The sequence below is a fragment of the Mustela nivalis genome (assembly GCF_964662115.1).
Source record: "Mustela nivalis genome assembly, chromosome: X".
NCBI classification, from domain to species: Eukaryota; Metazoa; Chordata; class Mammalia; order Carnivora; family Mustelidae; genus Mustela; species Mustela nivalis.
Window position 1 is genome coordinate 119,071,096 of NC_139040.1, and position 17,522 is coordinate 119,088,617.

Here is a 17,522-nt window from a genome sequence, read left to right on the forward strand (position 1 = left end):
TTTTTATTGCCTGGAGTAACCACTATGTTTAAATGGCCAGGAAATTATCTTTTCATCTGTGCTGGTGACTTATAAAAGGAGCTATTCTTATCCAATAGATACAGAGGCCTATAGGGACAGTAAGGTCTTAAATACAGTTTTTAGACAAACTAAATAATAATAATAATAATATTTAACATAAGTTTATTCATCCCCCTAGCCCAGGTTAATTCAAGTTTGGGCAAAGAATGCAACAGATGAAAGCTGAATTCTGCTTTCCGAGAAACAGATTAGCCTTTGCCTTCTACTGCTATCGAACTAATCAACGCTCGTTTACCTGAGTGATCAGAGTCAATGACATTGAAGATGATTTGCAGGTCAGAGCGGTATCTGTACAGAGTTTCAATTAGAGTAGACTGAGCCTAAAATAAAGATGTTCTAAGTGTTAAAACACATAGAATTAATAACACAGGTCAATTGTAGTAAATGTAGCAAACACAAAACATTATCACCAGTTCAAAGGATGTGATTCAGATAGAATCGAGATGACAGGCCTTCCTTGGAGGACCAGCCCTCATTAATCAAAGACAAGACCATGCTCTTGTATGCGGAACCAAGTGCAGCCTGCGTGGGTCAGGGGACAGGGCCCATGCCATTCAGGAAGCAAGGAACAGCAGCCAACATTTACTGAGGAAACCGAGTGCAGGCTCTATGAGGAGAGTTTTCCATGGGAAACCCTCCATGAGAGTTTTCATTTCATTCTGTCCTCAACAAGAGGCCCGGGGAACAGAATTATTATGCCCATTTTCCAGATTAGAAAACAGGTAAAGTTCAGTTTCTCAAGGTTCACATAGTTGGTAAAGGGGATCTGACTCTCAGTTGCCTGAAGCCAAGGCCTATGGGTTTGGCCATCACGGTTTACTGCCTCTTAGATAAAGCCTAAAGCCTTCTCCGTGTGGGTGTTTCACTCTCCCACTCGCACTTTGCTTTTCTTCCCTCTGCTCTTACTTTCCTATCTCCCCTGCAAACAATCACCCCAATCTCAGTCCCCATCAGCTCCCTTTCAGCCAGTGTTATAACCAATTGCCAAAGGGTTGTTAACTAGTAAGTATGGGGGGTGGTGTCTGGTAATTCTTCCTGCGGTATTCTCATTTTAATAAGAGATACTAAAGTTTACAAGTCTTTAAGGCATAAAATGTCATGTCAGCTAGTCTATACCCTTACAGTTTAACAGGGGCTCTGCTGAGTATTTTAAGGGGGAGTTGAATGAAAGAATGGATGTCAGAGAATCATATATTTGACATGGATTTGCTTGCAGAAGCCTTTTCCTTCTTTTTCCATCTTGCCTATCCTTAGAAGGCACAAATTTCACAAACAGATCACAATGTACCTGGGAGAGCATCCTTAGGCCTTTCCCAAGACTGCCACACCCATCCATTAGATGATTCTCACTCCCCAACTTTTCTTTTTCCTTTTTTTAAAGAAAGATTTTATTTATTTATTTGTCAGAGAAAGAGCATGAGAGCAGGGTGAGGGGCAGAGGGAGAAGCAGACTCCCCACTGAGCAGAGAGCCTGATGCGAGGCTTGATCCCAGGACCCTGGGATTATGACCCGAGCCAAAGGTAGACGCTTAACGAACTGAGCCATGCAGGCGCACCATCCCCAACATTTCAGAGGACTGAGTTCCTCTTATAGGTCGTCTGAAGGGTGTTTTGCTCAAGCCAGGTTTTATTTGTCTGTTTTTGCTTTTTTCTTTTTAAGAGAGTAAGCACATGTGTGGGGGGTGGAGGGCAAAGGGAGAGAGGATCCCAAGCAGACTCCACTCTGAGCTCAGAGCCTGACTTGGGGCTCGATCCCACAATCCATGAGATCATGACCTGAGCCAAAAGCAAGAATCTGATGCCTAACTCGACTGAGCCACCCAGGCGCCCCATCGCTCCAGACAGGCTTTAGCTGGAGCTACGTTTCACTTGCCTCTTTCACAGGTTTCTGAATGTGGATATCCTGGAAGGTGGACATGTAGTTAATATTTCCATTTTTGTCTGTGGTTACCAGATGTGGACTCAGGGATCTCCATGGTAAGTTCAGCCCCAAAGTGTTCTCCATGGAGAAGGCCCACTGGCCCATAGAAAGTTTTCCTAACAACAATAACAACAACAATAACAACAAAGCCCATATCATTGGTTGATAATTTGGTAAAGAAATGCAACTTACTTGGCAGAACCAAGTTTCGAAGGCCCAGGGTTTCGAAGCCTGGGTTCCTCCTGTTCCCCTCTGTGATCTGTCCCAACAGGCACCGTAGCTCTGGTGCATAATATAGAAATTCCCCACTTCCACTCATCACCCTGTGCTCATCACGACCAGTGCCCCCCTTTATCCCCATCACCTGTCTCACCCATTCCCCCACCACCTTCCTTCTGGTAGCCAGAAGTGTGTTCTCCAGAGTGAAGAGTCTGTTTCTTGATCTGCCTCTCTTTCTCTCTCATTTTATCCCTTTGCTTCTTTCATTTCTTAAATTCCACAGATGAGTGAAATCATACAGTATTTGTCTTTCTCTGACTTATTTCACTAAGCTTAATTCTCTCTAGCTCCATCTGTGTCATTGCAAAGGGCAGGATTTTCTTTTTTATGGCTGAGTAATATTCCATTGTGTGTCCATATACCACTACTCTCTATCCATTCATCCATTCATGGACACTTGCATTGCTTCTGTATCTTGGCTGTTGTAGATAATGCTGCTATAAACATAGGGACGTGTGTATCCCTTTGAATTAGTGCTCTTGTATTCTTTGGGTAAACACCCTGTAGTGTGATTGCCAGATTAAAAGGTAGTTCTATTTTTAAATTTTTGAGGAACCTCCATACTATTTTCCATAGTGGCTGCACCATTTTGCATTCCCACCAATAGTGCATGGAGGTTCCTGTTTCTCCACATCCTCGCCAACACCTGTTGTTTCTCGTATTGTTGGTTTTAGCCATTCTGAAAGTGTGAGGTAATAGCTCACTGTGGTTTTGATCTGCATTTCCCTGACGATGAGTGATGATGAGCATCTTTTCATGTGTTTGTTGGCCATATTCTTTTTTTAAAAATTAAAGTTCAACACATACAGAAAGTTCACGAAATAAATTCAGAGCTCAGTGAATTGTCACGAGGGAGTTCCTATGTAGCCACCACCAAGGATAAGAAATAGAACATCGCCAAATACGTATGATTTCACTCATGTGAAATTTAAGAAACAAAACAAACGAGCACAGGGAAAAAAAGAGAGAAGCAAACCAAGAAATATACTTTTAACTATAGAGAACACACTGATGGTCACCAGAGGGGAGGTGGGTGGGGGCATGGGGTTAAACAGGGGAAGAGACCCGGGTGACATGTGAAAGTACTGAATCACCATATTGCACACCTGAAACTAATATTACACTGTATGTTAACTAATTGGAACCTAAACAAAAACTCAAAGTTTAAAAAAAAAAAAAAAGAACACTGTCAATATTCAAAAGGCCCCCTTGTGGCCTCTCACAATTACTACCACCACCCACTTTTCCTAAGGAGAGCTGCCATCTTGATTTCTATCACTATAATTAACCTTTTGTCTTTTTTGATCCATATGTAAATGGAATCACGAGGTATATATTTCAGGGGGAGTCTGACTCCTTTTGCTCAACACTAAGTGCATGAGAGTCAGCCATGTTTTCTATTCAGTTTCAGCATCTTTATTGTCATTGGTGTATGGCATTCCGTGGTGTGAATACACACAATTTATATATCCATTCAACTGTTGGTGGGCATCAGGGCTATCCCCAGTTTGAGGCTCTCACAAACAGTGTTGCTAAGAACATTTTTGTACATGCCCTTTTGGTGCATTGAACCTATAATTCAATTTGAAAAGAATTTATATCTTGATAACTTCAGCCCTTAAACACAGTAATATCTACCCACTTATTCCAATCCTTTTAAATTTCCTTTAATAATATTTTAGAAATCTCATACATCAGTCATTAGGCTCGTTCCTCAATTCTTGCTTATCTGCTGTGAATGGTATCTTTTAAGATTCTCATTATCTAAAAGTTAATTCTTAGCTCTGTTATTAGTTTATTCCCCCCCAGCTCCAAATCTACCCTTCTTTGCCCTGTTTTGTGATACTGGAACTGAACCCTGTAAATATTTCTCTTTTGGCACCTGGTATAATGTCAAGAGAGGGCACAGGAAGGATGCTCTAAGAGTTGGCAGAAGAAATACCTCTGGTATGCTTTCCTTCTTGCTTTTATAGCACAGCATGGTTGCCAGAGGTGTGTGGGAAATGCATTGGCACCCACTATCTAGTCAATTTTACCAATACCAGAGTGAATGGCTTCCTTGCCAGGAGTGTGTGGGAGACTCAGTGGTACACAGCCTAAAGAGGGTTTTGCTGGCACCCCAGTGGGTGGCTCCATCCTCTACAGTCCTGACCCACCAGCTATAGATCATCTTTGATATGAGACACCTGAGTGAACTTCCACCCCACCTAGAGAGCCACAGTCACTCCCTGTCCAATGAGATCTGAATCTTAGCCTTGGAGGGAGTAGGGGGCTATTCTAAGTTTGTTCCTTCCTTGGGTACACTTTCTTAGCCTTAGAGATAATAGCTGCTCCCTATAATTTCTATTCCTGTATCCTTTAGAGTTCTCTTTTAGCCATTTTAGTAATTAATCACCTTTAACTAGTTAATAATTCTTTATATTAAACTTCCCTGTTCAAATGATTGCTGTGGTTTCTGAGTCCTCAACAGATTCTAACCAATATACTAATATATGGAAATGCAATCAATTTCTGTGTATTGACACTGTGTTCTACAAGTTGTTAAATTAACTTATTAATTCTAAGAGTTTTTCTTTGTCTTTATTTAGGTTTTCTGTATACTCGATTATGTTGTCTACACATAGTAACATTTTATTTCTTCCTTTCTAATTCTTATCATCTTACTTAACTTGCCTTATTGCAGTAGCTAGCATCCCTAATAGAGTGTTGAACAATCTTGACAGTACACATCTGTATTAGTTTCCTACTGCTGCTGTAACAAATTACTACAGACTTAGTGGCTTAAAATAACACAGATTTATTCTCTTAAAGTTCTGGAGATTAGAAGCCCAAAATCTGCTTGCTGGGCCAAGTCCAAGTGTCAGCAGGGCTGGTTCCTTTGGGAAACTCTGATGGGAGGACCCATTTTCTTCCCCTTTTCGGCTTCTAAAGGCTGCCTATATTCCTTGACTTGAGGCACCTTCCTCCGTTTTCAGGATGTATTGTTTTATATTTGCTTCCATCAGCACATCACCTTTTCCTCTGACTCCGACTCCTCCTACATCCCTCTTGAAAGGACCATCCTGATTATATCGATTCCACCTAGATAACGCAGGGTAGTCTCCCTAGGTCAAGATCATTGTTCTAATTACATCTGCAAATCCCTTTAGCCATATAAGTAAGGTAACATTCAGAGATTCTGGGAATTAGGCTATGGACACGTTGGGGGATGGGAATTATTCAGCATCTTTCTCTCATTCCCCATCTTAGAAGAAAAGGTTTCAACATTACTCCATCAAGTGTGCTTTTTTCTATAGGCTTTGTTAGACATCCTTTATGAGATTAAGGAAATTTTCTTCTGTTTTTAGTTTTCTAAGTGTGATATCAAGGTAAAACACATCCAACAATTTTTCTTATTTTGGGAGAATCATAACTTCTTTAATTTTGTTAAAGCAGTGAATTAAACTGATTGATTTCTGAATGTTAAAACAAGCTACAATTCCTAACATTTCTAGACTAAACCAAACTTGGTTGTAATTTAACCTTTTGTTAATATTCTATTTAGGATTTTTTTCATCTAAGTTTATGAGCAAGATTAGCTATTAACTTTCCTTTTCCATAATGTTTTTGTTGGGTTTTGGTATCAAGGTTATGCTGACCTCCTAAAATAATCTTGGAAATATCCCTTGTATTTCCATTCTCTGGAAGAGTTTTGTAATACTGGTTTTATTCTTAAATGTATATTGTAATGGTTAATGAGGCTATCTGAACTAAGCTGTCTTTGGGACAAACTGCAAAATTTCATATCCATTTTCTTCAACAGTTATAGGATTGTTGAGATTTTCTATTTCTTTTTGTGTCTGTTTTGGCAAGACAGTGGGTATGTGTAACGTATTTTAGGAATTTGTCCATTTAATATAAAGTGTTAATTATTAGCACAAGAGTCTCTTTTTTTTTCCCAAGATTTTATTTATTCATCTGACAGAGAGAGAAGCACATGCACAAGCAGGGGGAGGGGCAAATGGGAGAGAGAGGAGCAGGCTCTCTGCTGAGCAGAGAGCTCAATACAGGGCTCAATTCCTGGACCACAGGATCATGACCTGAGCCAAAGGCAGATGTTTAATGACAAAGCCCAGGTGCCCGAGCATAAGAGTTTCTATAATACATCTTATGAGCTTTTTAATATCTGTAAAGTCTGTAGTAACATCTCTCTTCTCAATTCTGGCATCGATTATTTCTCTTTCTCTGTCTGTCTCCTTACCAGTGTTTTATCAGATTTACTAGTTTCTTCAAAGAATCTTTATTTTTTTACTTTGTTGATCTTAGTTTCATCTTTTAAAATATTAAAATATATGTATGTTCAGTGCTTCTCTAACTTGTATCTTATAAGTTTCAATATGTTGCATTTTCATTCAGTTGCAGAATTCTAGTTTCCACTGTTATTTTTCCTTTTATCTAAGGGCTATTTAGCATTATATTTCTTATTTCTAAGCCCCAGGGAATTTTCTGGCTACCTTCTGTCAATTCACTATGACAGAAAATTTATTCTGTATGTTTCTTATACAAAAATTTGTTGAGATTTGCCTTCTGTTCCAGTTTATGATCAATATTTGTAAATGTTCCATTTGTGCTTGACAAAAATGTATATTCTGCAATGTTGGGTGCAGAGTTCTATATACGTCTTTTAGGGGAAGTCTACTAATATTTTTGTCCGTTAATTCTTTTAGTCAAAGGGGTATTAAAATCTCCCAATGTTATGGTAGATTTATCTACTTTTATTTGTTCTGTTGATTTTCTTAAATATATTTTTGAGGCTATAAATCAATACATATACATTTAGAATGGATTCAATTGTCAAACTATTTTATCATTACAAAGTGTCCCTTTTTATTTTGAGTAATGTATATTTCCTTGAAATCTACTTTGTCTAATATTAATAGAGCTCTTACAACTTTGGTCTTGTGTTTTCATGTTGTATCTTTCTCTAAGTTTTGGTTTCAGTATTTTTTATATATGATTCCACTGTTTACAGGTTTCTATTGCAACTATGGAGAAGTCTAATAACAGTACAACTGTTTTTTCTTTGTAGCAATGTGTATTTCTCTCTGCTTCCAAGATTTTTTTTAAAAGATTTTATTTATTTGACAGAGAGAGAGATCACAAGTAGGCAGAGAGGCAGGCAGAGAAAGAGGGGGAAGCAGGCTACCCGCTGAGCAGAGAGCCTGATGCAGGGCTCCATCCCAGGACCCTGAGATCATGACCTGAGCTGAAGGCAGAAGCTTTACCCACTGAGCCACACAGGTGCTCCCCAAGATATTTTTATTTGCTGTTGGTGCCCTGTAGTTTCTCCACAAGTGTTATAGGTGTGTATTTATTTTTTTTATCCTGTTTGAGAAACACTGTACTTCTCTACCTGTGAATGTGAGTTGGCTTATCAGTTCTGGAAAAGTCTCAGCCATAATCATGTCAAATATATCCTCTCTTACAGTCTTTTCTCCTGAGACCCTGAGTAGATGTATGTTAGACTTGACTTTACTGTCCATAACACTTAATATTTCTAATTCCTTCTTAAGCAATGTCTAATCTTCTGTTTAACCCATCCGTTATGGGTTTTCTTAAACAAGTATATTTTTTTATCTATTTGGTTCTTCAAATTGTTTTCAAATGCATGTCTGCAATTCCATCTTTTATTTCATTAAACATTTCTTAGTTGTTTGTATTTGCATTTGAAAATTCTAATATCTGATGTCTTTAGGGAATTAAATCTGTAGTTTGTTCTTTCTGTTGACTCTTACTCATGGTAGCTTGCCTCGCTGTTTCACAATCTTTGGTTATGAGCTCGTGGTTGATCTTAATCTCTGGATACATTAGTGGCCAAAATTAGGGATGCATCCCTTGAACATGGATTTGCATTTGCTTGCCAAGAGTGGGGGGCACTACAAACATAGGCCTACCGTAGCCTCTTTGAGGGCCCAGGCTTAATGTAGAACTCTCAGATTCAGCTTATCCATCTTTCTTTTATCCCATGGTTTAGTCTCAGGATTGAGTGTTACACCAAAATTAGCATTTGCCCTCAGGACAATCTACTATTTTGTGCTTGCTTGCTACTCCATGCCCCAAATATGGTTTCAAAAAACCTTTCATGGGGAAATAAAATGTTTCCTACATATTTATCTTACTGTGAGGCTGGTAGATGCATTAAAATTCTTTATCCTCTAGAAGCTAGCTGTTACTTAGCAGGAGGGCCTTATGGAGTATCTAGTCTGAGATACCAAAATAGAAGGGTTGTTGTTGTTTTAAGTTGAAAGAAACTTCCTGCAAAGGAGGAATATGGCTTTTTTCAAGCACATAATGGATTATATTTTATTTTTATCTCTATCTTTCCTCGTTAGTAAAAATAGAAAACTGAAATCTTAAGGGAGCAAAAAAAATAAGTAAAAACTGATTTTTATGTAAGCTGGTACATTAAGAAATGGTAAGCATAACATCATTTTATTACCTGATTTACTGCGGTCTTGAAGTTGGAAAGCACGAATGAGGTCAGTTTTTCGTGAAAGCATTCTCTCTTTCAATATCCTGATGGCACTACTTTCCATAGTATTCACCCTATGGTAACAAAACAATTATTGGGTGAAAGAAAGACACATAAACCATACCACTGTGTCTTGTTTTAATGTGTTCCACTTCAAATGAACTGCCTAACTACACACATACCCTGTTAGTAGGTGGTCAGTGTTTTTGTATGTATGTATGTATGTGCATGTATTGTGAAATTTTAAAAGGATTACCACTGGTGTTTTCTTTTTGATTTCCAAGTTTTACATAAGCAACTGATGTCTGAGCATATCCAAGATAATTTTTAAAAACAAGAAAAATAAAGAGGGACTTGCTATAGCAGACATTAAAATTTACTGTGAAGTTGCTAAAACCAAACAATAGGTATTAACACAAAAGAAGACAGATGCATGAGCAGAACGTAATAGAAATTGCATAACCTTAGTGAACTATATATGGGAATAATATATATGACAAAGGGGGTATTACAATTCAGTGGAAAGGGGCTATTTTTTTTAACACAGTGCTAGCATAGTTATCTGTCTGAATGCTAAACCACCTTGACCGTTTACAAAAATAAATTCTAAATAAAGGAAGAAGAGAGAAGTAAAGTGGCTATGAGTCATATATCCCCTCCCCCAAAAAGCAGAGAGGGCAGACCCAACTGTATGTTTTCTACAGGAGATACACTTTAGTTTCAAAGATACAAAGAGCTCAAAAGAACAAAAAAAATGTGTATTATGCAAACATCAACCATAAGAGAGTTAGAGTGGCTACACTCTAACTAATAGTAGACAGAATAGACTTGAAGACAAAATATATTACTAGAGATAAAGAGGGATATTTTATAATGATAAAAGAGTCAGACAAGAAGACAACAATTGTAGCCATATATGAACCTAACAACAGAGCCCAAAACTATATGAAGCAAAAACAGACAGAATTGAAGGGAGAAAGAGACAATTTAACAATAATAGTTGGGGACTTCAATATTCTACTTTCAATAATGGATAGAACAATGAGGCAGAAAATAAAAAAGGATATAAAAGACTTGGACAGCACTACAAACCAACTAAATTTAATAGATATGTATAAAACACTCTACCCAACAATAGCAGAATATACATTTTTCTAAATCACATATGGAACATTCTCCACAATGGATCCTATGCTACGCCACAGTGTAAGTCTCAATAGATTTAACATGATTAACATAATACAAAGTATCTTTTCTGACTACAAAGGGAATAAATTAGAGATTAATAACAGAAAGAAATTTGGGTAAATCCCAAATACAAGGAAATCAAACAACACAATCCTTAAATAATCAATGGGTCAAAGAAGAAATCACAAGAGAAATTGGAATATACTTTAAGATAAATGAAGATTAAAACACAATATGTCAAAACGCATGAGACATAACCAAAATAGTGCTTAGAAGAAAATTTGCAGCTACAAATGCCTATATTAAAAAAGATCTCAAATCAATAACATAATCTCTGCTTTCAAAAACTAGGAAAAAAAGAGTAAACTGAAAGAAAACAGATGGAAAGAATAAAGAATAGAGGAAAACTATAGGCATAAATGTTTTATAGTACTTCTAAGGTATTTTTACATATTGAAGGTTTGTGGTAACCCTGCACTGAGCAAGCTTATCAATGACATTTTTCGAATAATATTTGCTCACTTTGTGTCTCTGTCACATTTTGGTAATTCTCACAGTATTTCAAACTTTTCCATTATTATTTTGTTATGGTGATCTATGATCAGTGATCTTTAATTTTAGTATGTAATTGTTTTGGGGTGCCACAAACTATGCCCACATAGGACAGCCACTTAATTGATATTGTATCTGTTCTGACTGCTCTACCGACCAGCCATCCCTCATCTCTCTCTCTCTCCTTGAGCCTCCCTATTTCCTGAGACACAACAATATTGAACTTAGACTAATTATTAAACCTACAGTGGCCTCTAAATGTTCAAGTTAAAGGGAGTCAAAGGTCTCTCACTTTATATTTTTTAAGTTTATTTATTTATTTTTAGTAATCTCTACAACCAATGTAGGGATCAAAGTCACAACCCTGAGATCAAGAGTCACATGTTCTTCTGACTGAGGCAGCCAGGCGCCCCTCTCATATTAAATCAAAAGCTAGAAATGATTAAGCTTAGTGAGGAAGGCATGTTGAAAGCCAAGAGAGGCTGAAGACTAATCTTCTTGTGCCCAAAAGTTAGCCAAGTTTTTAATGCAAAGAAAGAAATTTTTGAAGGAAATTAAAAGTGATATCCCAATAAACCCAAATGATAGGAAAATGGAACCGCCTTATTGCTGATATGGAGAAAGTCTAAGTGGTCTGGTTAGAAGATCAAACCAGCCACCATATTCTCTTAGGCCAAAGCCTAATCCAGAGCAAAGTCTTAACTCTCTTCAGTTCTATGAAGGCTGAGAGAGATGAAGAAGCTGCAGAAGAGAGGTTTGAAACTAGTGAAGGTCGGCTCATGAGGTTTAAGGAACCTCCATAATATTAAAGTTTAAGGTGAAGCAGCAAGTGCTGAGTAGAAGTTGCAGCAAGGGATCCAGAAGATCTAGCCAAAATAATGAATGAAGGTGGCTCCACTGAACAACAGATTTTCAATGCCCATGAAACAGTCTTCTACTGGAAGAAGATGCCATCTAGGACTTCCACGGCTAGAGAGGAGAAGTCACTGCCAGGCTTCAAAGCTTCCAAGGACAGGCTGACTTTTTTGTTAGGGGCTAATGTAGCTGGTGACTTGAAGTTGAAGGCAATGTTTATTCACCATTCTGAAAACCCTCGGGCCTTCAAGAATTATGTTTAATCCACTCTGCCTGGGCTCTATAAATGGAACAACAAAGCCTAAATGACACCACACCTATTTGCAACATGGTTTACTGAATATTTTAAGCCCACTGTTGAGGCCTACTACTCAGAAAAAGATTCCTTTTAAAATATGACTGCTCACCGACAGTACACCTGGTCACCTGAGAGCTCTGATGGAGATGGACAGTGAGATTCATGGTTCTGGGACTGCTACACAACATTCATTCTGCAGCCTATGGATCAAGGAGGAATTTAGACTTTCAAGTCTTATTATTTAAGAAAAACATTTCATAAGGCCATAGCTGCCATAGATAGTGATTCCTCTGATTGATCCAGGTAAAATAATTTGAAAAGCTTCTGAAACGGATTCGCCATTCTAGATGCCATTAAGAACATGTGTGATTCATCGGAAGAGGTCAAGTATCAACATTAACAAGAGTTTGGAAGAAGTTGACTCCAACCCACATGGATGACTTTGAGGGGTTCAAGACTTCAGTGATGGAAGTCACTGCAGATGTGTTGGAAACAAGAGCACTAGAATGAGAAGTGGAGCCTGGAGATGTGACAGAATTGCTGAGATCTCAGGGTAAAATTTTAATGAATGACAAGTTGCTTCTTAAGGATGAGCAAAGAAAGTGGTGTCTTGAGATGAATCTACTCCTGGTGAAGATGGTGTGAAGATTATTGAAATGACAACAAAGGAATTAAAATAGTATATACATTTAGTTGATAAAGCAGCAGCAGGGTTTGAGAGGACTGACTCCAATTCTGAAAGAAGTTACTGGGGGGAAAATGCTGTCAAATAGCATTGCATGCCACAGAGAAATTGTTCATAAAAGGAACAGCCAATCAATCTAGCAAATTTCATTGTTGTCTTATGTTAAGGAATTGCTGCAGCTGCCCCAGTGTTCAGCAACTATTACCCCGATCAGTCAGCAGCCATCAAGGTGGAGGCAAGAACTTCCACCAGCAAGATTACAGCGAGCTGAAAGTTCAGATGATGACTACCTTTTTTTTAACAATAGAGTAGTTTAAAATTAAAGTATAGGGCACCTGGGTGGCTCAGTGGGTTAAAGCCTCTGCCTTTGGCTCAGGTCATGATCCCAGGGTCCTGGAATCAAGCCCCGCATCGGGCTCTCTGCTCAGCAGGAAGCCTGCTTCGCTTCCTCTCTCTCTCTCTGCCTGCCTCTCTGCCTACTTGTAACCTCTGTCTATCAAATAAATGAATAAAATCCTAAAAAAAAATAAAATTAAAGTATATATGTTGTTTTTTAGATATGCTACTGCACACTTAACAGACTACAGTATAATGCAAACATAACTTTTATATGCACTAGGAAACTGAAAAATTCTCCTGACTTGCTTTATTGTAAGATTTGCTTTATTTATTTATTTATTTATTTTAAAGATTTTATTTATTTATTTGACAGATGGAGATTACGAGTAGGCAGAGAGGCAGGCAGAGAGAGAGGGGGGAAGCAGACTCCCTACTGAGCAGAGAGCCCAATGTGAGGCTCGATCCTAGGACCCTGAGATCATGACCTAAGCTGAAGGCAGAGGCTTTAACCTACTGAGCCACCCAGGCACCCTAAGATTTGCTTTATTACAGTGGATTGAAACTGAACCTGCAGTATCTCTGAGGTGTGCCTGTAAATGAAATAGAAAACAGAAAAACAATAGAGAAAATCAACGAAGCCAAAAATTGGTTCTTCCAAAAAGATCAATAAAATTGACAAACTTTAGCTAGACTGGCCAAGAAAAAAGGAATGAAGGACTCAAATTTCTAAAATCAGGCATGAAAGAGGGGTCATCACAATTGACCTCACAGAAATAAAAGGTTATGAGGGAATACTATAAGCAATTATACACCAACAAATTAGATAATCCAGAAGAAATGGACAAATTCCTATAAAGATACAAACTACCAAAACTGACTAAGAAGAAATAGAAAACCTGAACAGACTTAGAACAGATAAAAAGATTGAGTAAGTAATCGAACAAGTTCTTATGAAGAAAAGCTCAGGATGAGATGGCTTCACTGGTGAAGTCTACCAAACATTTAAAGAAAAATTAATACCAATCACACAAACTCCTCAAAAAAAGTATTGAGCATACTACCCATCTTGTTATACATACCCGTATTATTATACGAAGTCAATATTTTATCCTGACACCAAAACCAAAGATCACGAGAAAACTACACATCACTATAACACCTCTTATGAATATAGATGGAGGGGCATCTGGCTGGCTCAGTCAGTAGAGCACACAATTCTTGATTTCAGGGTTGTGAGTTTGAGTCCCATGTTGGATATAGAGATTGCTTGAAAAAATTTTTTAATTAAAAAAAAAAAATGAATATTGGGGCGCCCGGGTGGCTCAGTTGGTTAAGCAACTGCCTTCGGCTCAGGTCATGATCCCAGGGTCCTGGGATCGAGCCCCACATCAGGCTCCCTGTTCAGTGGGGAGCCTTCTTCTCCCTCACCCTCTGCTGCTCTGCCTGTCCTCTCCTGCTCTGTCAAATAAATAAATAAAAATCTTAAAAAAAAAATGAATATAGATGGAAAATCCTCAATAAAATACCAGCAAACTGTACCCAGCAATGTATAAAAAGGATTATATACCATGAACAAGTGGGATTTATCCAAGGAATCAAGGTCTGTTTAATATCTGAAATTTTAAAAATATCATATTAATTTTTTAAAAAGGAACAAAAAACACATGATCCTCTCAATAGATACAGAAAAAGCATCTGACAAACTCTAACACTCTTTCATGATAAAAACACTCAATAAATTTGGCATAGAAGGGAACTTCCTCAATCTGATGAGAGGCATCTACATAAAACACATGGCTGATATACTTAATGGTGAAAGACTGAATGTGTCCCTTTTATGAACAGGAACAAAGTAAGGATATCTGCTTTCACCACTTCTAGTCAACATTAGTCTAGAGGGTAGCCAGGACAATTAAACAAGAAATAGAAGTAAAAGGCATCCAGATTGGGAAAAAAGTGAAACTATTTTCATTCAGAAATAGTATGATTTTGTATATAAAAAATCCCAAGGAACCTACTAAAAACTATTAGAATTAATAAACAAGTTAATCAAGATTGCACAGTATACAAAAAACAATTGTATTTCTATAGGCTAGAAATGAACAATCCAAAAATGTAAATTAAGAAAGCAATTCTACTTTCTATAGCACTACAAAGAATAAAATACTCAGAAATGAATTTAACAAAGAAATTCAAGATTTTTACACAGAGAAACCAAAACTTTCTTCAAGGAAATTAAAGAGCTAAATAAATAGAACAATATTACATGCTCATGGACTCAAAGACCTAATAATTAGAATGACAATAACCATGGGTGCCTGGTTGGCTCAGACAGTTAAGAATCTGCCTTAGGCTCAGGTCATGATCCCAGAGTCCTGGAATCAAGCCCCACATTTGGCTCCCTGCTCAGCAGGAAGCCTGCTTCTCCCTCTTCCACTCCCCCTGCTTTTGTTCCCTCTCTCAATGTGTCTTTGTCAAATAAATAAACAAAATCTTTTTTAAAAAAATGGCAATAACCAGGAGGGCCTGGGTGGCTTGGTCGGTTAAGCATCTGACTCTTGGTTTTGGCTCAGGTCATGATCTCAGGGTTGAGAAACTGAGCCCCATGTTGGGCTCTGTGCCCAGCAGGGAGTCTGTTTAAGATTCTGTCTCACCCTTTCCCTTTGTGTCTCCCCCTCCCCAAATAAATAAATAAAATCTTTTAAAAATAAAAATAAAATGGCAATGGCCACCAAATATATCTACAGATTCAAAATAATCCCTAACAAAATCCCAGCTGGCATTTTTGTAGAAGTTGACAAGCTGATTCTAAAATTCATATGGAAATGCCGGGGTGCCAGAATAACTGAAACAATCTTAAAAAACAAGAACAAAGTTCAACTCACATTTCCCAGTTTCAAAACTTACTACAAAGCTGCACTAATCGGGACAGTGTATCACTTGCATTAGGATAGAGATACAGATCAATGGAATACAATTTAAAGACTAGAAATAAACCTATACCTTTATCGTCAATTGACTTTTGACAAATGTGCCAAGACAATTACTTGGGAGAAGAATAGTCTTTCCAACTGCTAGTGCTGGGACAACTAGATAGCCACATGCAAAAGAATAAAGTTAAAGCCCTACCTCACACCACATACATTAACTCAAAACGGATCAGATACCCAAATGTAAGTGCTTAATGTATAAAATTCTTAGAAGACAATATAGGAATAAATCCTCACACCTTTGAGTTAGGCAATGGCTTCTTAAATACAACATCAAAAGCACAAGCAAAAAAGAGAGAGAGAGAGAGAGATTGGATTTCATCAAAATTGAGAATTTTGTGCTGCAAATAATACCATAAGGAAAGGGAAAATATATCCCACAGATTGAGAGAGACTATCTGCAAATCATTTATCTAATAAGTGATGTGTATAGGATATATCAAGAATTCTTGTAACACCATAATAAAAAGAATAATAACTCAATTAAAAATTGAAAAAGGAGGGGCGATTGTGTGGCTCAGTTGGTTGAGTGTCTGTCTTTGACTTGCACCATCAGCCCAGGGTCCTGTAATTGAACACCCACACCACGCTCCCTGCTGCGCAGGGGAGGAAGTCTGCTTCTCCCTCTCCTTCTGCCCCTCCTTCTGCTTGTTCTCTCTCTCTCTCAAATAAATGAATAAAATCTTCTTTGAAAAAGGTGGCACCTGGGTGGCTCAGTGGGTTAAAGCCTCTGCCTTTGGCTCAGGTCATGATCCCAGGGTCCTGAGATGGAGCCCTGTATTGGGTTCTCTGCTCAGCAGGGAGCCTGCTCCACACCCCCCTGCTTGCCTCTCTGCCTACTTGTGATCTCTGTCTGTCAAATAAATAAATAAAAATCTTTAAAAAAAAAAAAGTTGAAAAGGGATCTGATATAGACATTTCTTCAAAGAAGATAAACAAATGTCCAATAAGTACATACAAAGGCCCTCAATATTACTGGTCATTAGAAAAATGCAAATCAAATCCACAATAAGATTCTATCTCACATTTACTAAAATGGCTACCATAAAAAAGATCATAATAAGGGTTGGCAAGGATGTATAAAAACTGGAATCCTCATACACTGCTGGTGGGAATGTAAAATTACGCAGACCCTTGGGGATAAAAGCTTACAAGTTACTCAAAATGTTAAAAATAAAGGTACCATATAATCTAACAATTCCACTTTCAGGTATATACCCAAGAGAAATGAAAACATATGTATGCAGAAAATCTGCCCACCAATGTTCAAAACATTATTATTCATAATAGCCAAAAAGTGGAAAAGAGACAACTTTCCATCAATGGTCTGATGAATGGTCAAAGAAAATGTGAACTATTCAAGCTAAAGCTATCTTGAAGAATAAAAATATAACTGGCATTATCGCAATTCCAGACTTCAAGTTATATTACAAAGCTGTAGTAATCAAAACAATATGTTACTGGCACAAAAATAGACAAAGAGATCAATGGAACAGAATAGAAAACCCAGAAATAAACTCACAGTTATATGGTCAATTAATCTTCAACAAAGCAGGAAAGAATATGTAATGAGGAAAAGACAGTCTCTTCGACAAATGGCTTTGGGAAAACTGGACAGTTACGTGGAAGGAATGAAACCACATTCTTACACCATACACAAAAATAAACTCAAAATGGAATAAAGACCCAAATGTGAGACCTGAAGCAATAAAAATCCTAGGAGAGAGCACAGGCAGTAACCTCTCTGGCATTAGCCATAGCAACTTTTTCTAGATAGGTCTTCTGAGGCAAGGGGTAGAAAAGCAAAAATAAACTATTGGAAC

At 37.7% G+C, this 17,522-nt stretch overlaps 1 protein-coding gene across 3 annotated transcripts in view; it reads right to left on the reverse strand.

Moving 5' to 3' along the window:
- PPEF1 (protein phosphatase with EF-hand domain 1) overlaps positions 1 to 17,522 on the reverse strand; it is a 113,482-nt gene that overhangs the window by 1,084 nt on the left and 94,876 nt on the right. For all 3 annotated transcript variants that reach the window (XM_082718378.1, XM_082718376.1, XM_082718377.1), the window contains 3 exons: positions 8,760 to 8,866; positions 1,955 to 2,118; positions 317 to 401 (listed from right to left, as the gene is read on the reverse strand). In XM_082718378.1, coding sequence (XP_082574504.1) covers positions 317 to 401; positions 1,955 to 2,118; positions 8,760 to 8,866 — 356 coding nt within the window. The remainder of the gene's footprint in view (positions 1 to 316; positions 402 to 1,954; positions 2,119 to 8,759; positions 8,867 to 17,522) is intronic.